This window comes from Cariama cristata, unplaced genomic scaffold, assembly GCF_000690535.1.
Source record: "Cariama cristata isolate BGI_N322 unplaced genomic scaffold, ASM69053v1 scaffold29936, whole genome shotgun sequence".
NCBI lineage: Eukaryota > Metazoa > Chordata > Aves > Cariamiformes > Cariamidae > Cariama > Cariama cristata.
This window is the reverse complement of record NW_009624292.1, coordinates 274-5,728: the sequence shown is the minus strand read 5'-3', so window position 1 is coordinate 5,728 and position 5,455 is coordinate 274. Positions and strand designations below refer to the sequence as shown.

The following is a 5,455-nucleotide window of genomic DNA, read 5'->3' as shown; positions in this document are numbered from 1 at the left end:
TGTTCAGCCAGCTGTCGACCAGCACCCCCAGGTCTTTTTCTGCTTGACCACGTGTATGTGTAAGAGTGCTGGGGTACATCTGATCCTTGTGCCATGGAGGGAACCCAAATGCAGCTCACCCTGCTCCTGCCTGGGGTCATCACAGCCCTGCAGACCCGCCTGCGCTATGCAACAACACAAGGTCAGGGGCAGGATGCGAATCGTGGCTCATCATCACACCAAGGTGGGAGTCTTACGGCTGCAGAGCACGTGCCCAAGCCAGGGCACCAGCAAACAGCCAGGTCTGGGGCATCACGGTGCCAGCACACCCCGAAGCCTAGCCGGAGACATCGCAGAGGGAATCAACAGCCCTTGCCTGTCTGACTTCCTCAGAGCCAACACCAAAATGACACTCGGAGCAGCAGAGAGGCAGCTTCCCTCTTCCCCCGGTTCCTGCAAGGAGCCATTCAGGGCATCAGTAATGGCTGGTAAGTCCCGCTGGGCTGCTGACCGTCGCCTGCGGGAAGCATCGGACCCACAAGCCCTCGCTGTCGGCTCATACTCCCATCCCTGCTCTCTGCTTTCCCCGGCACGCCCTGCCCTGTGCGGTGTCGCAAGAGCTCACGGACCCGGCCGGGGCTCCCACCGGCCTTTCCAAAGAGCTGCCTGGAAGTCATTTGCTGACCATGGCGGCTCCTCAGAGCTGCCCCACGCTGTGCGTGCCATTCCTCGTGGTCAGCTTTGTGCAAACTCGGCTGGAGCCTCTGGACACCGCTGCCATCATACAAGTCATTAACAACTGCGCTAATGAGTTCCATTATGCCAGGCCGGCTGCCCAAAGCGCCCCGGGACAGCCAGGCCCCATAAGCATATGCCTGGGAGTCTGGGTCTCCAGCACTGGCAGGTGTCAGCACACAAATCTGCTTCCATTTACAATCTTTTTTTGTCATTTACAGAGAAACTTCTCATGAAGGGCTGGAGGCAGTGAGAGAAACAGGGACACCCCCTCCCACAACTGAACCCCCTCTCCTCTTGCTATCAGGTTTCCTTCCAGCCACCCAGGCTCCAGGCCTCTCCTTCCAGCTGGGCAGGACATTTTTAGCTGGCCCTTTTCTAGCCAAACCCATGGAGAATCAAGTCTTGCAAGAGGGGAAAAAAATGCCATCCCCACAGGAGAGTGGTTCCAAAGAGGACTCCCCTGGGCCGCAGGACGCTCTGCAATAACTCCAAGAGCTGTTTTTTGTCTGACTATGTGCTTTTAACTGGGATGGAAGATGACAGGTTCTCCTTGCCCGACCAAACCAAAGACCGAGAGATGTATCTGTGAAGATCAGTCCGCCAGACAGCCCTGCTTCTGCCCAGGCTTCCTCTCGAGTGCCTCAGGCAGCCGGGAGGCTCAAAACCAGGACTTGAGAATCTGTAGACTTGGCTTTAAGCCTCCCCTTCTCCAGACTGCTGGGCTGTAGACACAGCAGCTGGTAACATTTTAAATTAGAGGCTTACATTCACTTAACGACGTATTCAGCTTTGATTTACTGAAGGAATTACTGCATGTTAAATGAATACAAGCTGATTATTAAACAGACGCAGATTGCAACCTATCATCTATGCAAGAGACGGGATCTTATTACGATATTAGAACCATATTGAGGTTTAGCAACTGTCAATTGGTCCCTTGCAATTTGCACTGAGCAACTGTGCCATCGCCATCCGCACTTAGAGACACTTCGCCGGACGCCTGAGCCAGGCAGACTCCAGCTGTTCCAGAGAAGGTCCAGCCACCCCCCCACAGCCCAAGGGCAGAGCAGGGGATGCTCCCTGGGAACGCAAAGCACGACCTCTCCCAGCCATACTCACCCAAAAGGGTCCAGGTCTTCCCCACCAACAGCGAAGGGGCTCAAGGGGGAAGGCCTGAAACACAGAACACAGCGAGATGTTCAGCGAAGGGGAGACCAGCTGCGTGGAGCGAGCAAGCAGGCAGGGCAGTGCAGCCAGTGTGGTTGCCAGCGCTGTGCTCATGGGTGTTCTCCCACGGCAAGCACTGCAGCACCCAAAGGGCCCTGGGACCTGCAGGACCCTGCACAAGCAGGCTGCCGTTGGGAGCCACCCCGTGCCGAGCATACAGCGTTCCCTGCTCCAGGGTGTAGCTGGGTGTGGACACCGGTGTGCGTGGCAGGCTTGTGGGAAGCTTGCTGAGATGAAGGGGGCCCTGCTGTTCCCACTGCTCCGGGCTGGAGCTGTCTGTGGACGCTGGGAGTTTCCATGCCAGGGGCTCCCTGAGTGGTGCCAGGCTAGGACAGGCTCTCCAGCGTGTCTCAGCTGGAGACACAATGACAGTCCCACTTCCAGGAGTGCAAGGACAGTGGGGCGGTGAGTGTGCAGCCAGCTGTCACATCTCCTTGCCAATAATATGTGCCAATAACATGGTTTCAGAGCAGTGTCCAGCTCCAGCCTGTCTGCCGAGGCCTCCCCAAGGAGCATCTCGCACCCTGAGGACCAGCAGACAGCAGTAGGGTTAAGGAAGTAAGAGGTGACACACAAGGCAGAAGCCACGGCCAGTCCCCAAGAGATGGCAGAGCCACCGCGGTGTCTCTGACTTCCAGCCAAAGGGGATTACAGCTTGCAGGGGGAGAGAGGGGGGAACTCATCCACCACGTACAAGGGATGGCTGGGCACGAAGGGGCCAGGGAAGGATGGTGAAGCAGGGGCCATGTGTCCCCTCTCCCCAGCTTTGCCAGCAAAGGGTTTCAAAGGGCAAGCAGGGTCAGGAGAGCAAGAAGAAGAGCTTTCTGTTCTCCCCTCACAGCTCCTGGGCCTTGCCCCAAGTGCCAGCTGGGTGCAATGTCCTGGGAAGGCAGCTCTACCTGGCACAGCAGGCAAGAGGCTTAGAAGGCATCCCTGGCTCTGTGCCAAGTCACAGCAGAGCTCTGCACCCACCACATGCCCTCTCCCCTCTGCCATCAGCACAGACCCCACAGCTCTGCCACTGCCCACAGCATGAACTGACACCCAGCACTCTGATGTTCCTCCCGGAGGCTGCATGACCCCATGACGGCATCGTCCTTCCCACTGCTGTCCCTGCTCTGCCCACCCTGGAGCCGGTCCCTCGGCCAGCATAGAGCAGGGCCTCCCTCCTTCCACCACACATCTTCCTCCTAGCCCTGCACGCTGCCCTCTCCCTCCTGGGTCTGTAGGTTTCCAGCTACAGCCCCAGGCACTTCCAAAGGAGGGTCAAACCAACACACAGCTCCATCCCTCAGTGGGCAACCTAAATCAAACCCCAGCATTCAGCCAGTGAGGCTGAAACTGGCTGGGGAGGGTTTGGATACTCTTCGTTCCCCAGCCCACGCATGCATGATGGGGACCAGAGGTGTAGCTGGGAGAGCTATGCCAGGACTACTCCCGTCTAGTGGAAGACAGTCAGCAGCCACCTGCTCTTTACTCACCAGGATGGTGCTCTCGTGCCTGCCCGCTGCTGAGGAGGGACCCTGAGGGGGTCGTAATCCCGGTGCAAGTCAGGATCCTTCTTCTCAGCCTCAGGCTCCTTTTTGACCTTTTCTGTGGGGGCCCCGAGGGGAGCGATGATGCCCGAAGCAATCCTTGTCCTCAGCTCCTCCATGTTTTTGTACACCCTGCAGGGGGGAGAGGCAAGGCGCTGGGCTGGGGAGGCCACGGCACCTGGGTGTGAGGTGCCAGACAGGCTGTGAGAGGGGTGGTGAGGGGACGGACAAGCCCAAGGTGCCCGTGGCACAAAACGTGTCCCCAGCCGGCAGCACAAAGGGGACGAGAAAGCACCAAGGCCCTCACCCACTTAAGGCGGCAGAGGTGCCACCCAGTCCAGGGGACTCCCTTGTGCTGTGGCCACAACCTGACCAGTTTGCACTGCAGGAAACCACAGCACATGGCACTGGGCTTCAGCGAGGCCACGGGGCGTCTGGGACACGGCTGAAGCTGTAGCACCCCTGGGCAGTGTCCACCCAGCACAGACAGGCAGGCAGTGCTCCGGAAATAAAAGGGCTGGCCTGGCCCGTTCCCAGGCGGGGTGGATCTCCCCTGGCGCTCTGACCTACGGTGCCACTGTTCCCTAAATCTCTCTTGCCTGCCAGCAGTGCAGAGGGAGGCAGGGGAGGGAACTCTGGCTGCATTTCAGGGCTCACTGGCCTGTTCCCATGCTTGTACTGGGGAGGAAAGTCCTCCAGGCTCCTCCTAACCTGGTCTCTGCCTCCCTCCCCATGCCAGTGGGACATTTTGTCCTGCAGAAAATACCAGGGAACTGAGATTACTTGTGGAAATCATCCAGGTGTTCCGAGTTGATGTAGTCGGCCACTGCCAAGGTCACATCTGCCACCTTCTGAGAACTGCGATCCTGGCAAAAGACAGGCAAAGCGTGGAGTCAGCAGCCCGGCAGAGCTGGGAATGAGGGAAGGAGCAGGTACAACCACAGCCAGGGGCTTGGGACACAAGGAACGGGCTCACTTGCTTCCTGCCAGGTCCCTGTGCTGTGCCCAAATCCCTAGGAGCAAACTCCAGTGTACAGCGAGGCTCTCCCTGCTCCCTCCCCCAAGCCGGGCTGCAAAGGGTGAAAGGCTGAGCAAAACCAGGCAGGTGTTTGTTTGGGATGGGAGGAGATCTGCAGAAAAGTCCCAAGCTGGGAAAGGGACAGAAATGGGGCAACTCCTGGGCTAGACTGTGCAAACTGCATCGCTGCCCTGATGCGGCCAGTGTTTGACTAGCTTCACGCTGGGCCACATCTTCTGCCGCAGAGGCAGCCCCTAACACTCCCTGGGTCTGCCCCATCCTGAGGGACAAACACCGCTGCAAGGTAGAACAAGTAACAGCAAAAATTTACGAAATGGGCCCTGCTGTTCTTTGCAACTGCTGCTCCCAAAGGACCTCAAATCTGCAGAGACCAGCGTGGATGCTCACCATGACGTTGAGGATCATACTGTCTTCCACCATGATGGCCTTCAGCAGCAGCTCACGGGCATCGTCTGTCGACTTATAGCGCAGTGTATACACTTCCTTGTTGGCTTCCCAGCCGGCGGGCAGCAGCTCCGACTTCTTTTCATCAGGACCTGGCTGCAACAGAACAGACATGCTGCTGAGACCCTCCCCACGAGCCCACCATGCTGCAAGGCTGGGCGGACCTGTCTTGGCTCCACAGAGAGATCTAGGAGGGGATCTAGGCCTGCGGGAGTGGATCCAGGCCTCCGGGAGTGGATCTCTCAGTGCATTCCACATTTTGACTGCGGGTGCAGGGCTTTATTTCCTACAGGCTGGCCCTGCCTGCTTGCCAGCCTCCCACAGGGTCCTTGCGCTGGAACCGGAGGGACACAACCACCCTTTGCTGAGCAGGAGAAGGCAACAGAGACCCAGACTGGGGGATGATGCTCTTCCCTGCCTGGCACTTCTCAGCTCCCCAGCATAGGACAGAGTTGTCTGGGACTGGGGCAGTTGGGGGAAGGCTGTCGTCCTG

At 58.4% G+C, this 5,455-nt stretch overlaps 1 protein-coding gene across 1 annotated transcript in view; it reads right to left on the bottom strand.

Moving 5' to 3' along the window:
• The window catches only part of PSMF1 (proteasome (prosome, macropain) inhibitor subunit 1 (PI31)), a gene marked incomplete at its 5' end in the record, with an annotated part of 6,155 nt that extends 1,097 nt beyond the window's left edge, over nucleotides 1-5,058 (bottom strand). Inside the window, 4 exons of the mRNA XM_009703124.1 lie at nucleotides 1,837-1,890; nucleotides 3,426-3,611; nucleotides 4,263-4,345; nucleotides 4,906-5,058. Of these exons, the coding sequence (XP_009701426.1) occupies nucleotides 1,837-1,890; nucleotides 3,426-3,611; nucleotides 4,263-4,345; nucleotides 4,906-5,058 (476 nt within the window). The remainder of the gene's footprint in view (nucleotides 1-1,836; nucleotides 1,891-3,425; nucleotides 3,612-4,262; nucleotides 4,346-4,905) is intronic.
• Nucleotides 5,059-5,455: the final 397 nt, after the last annotated feature.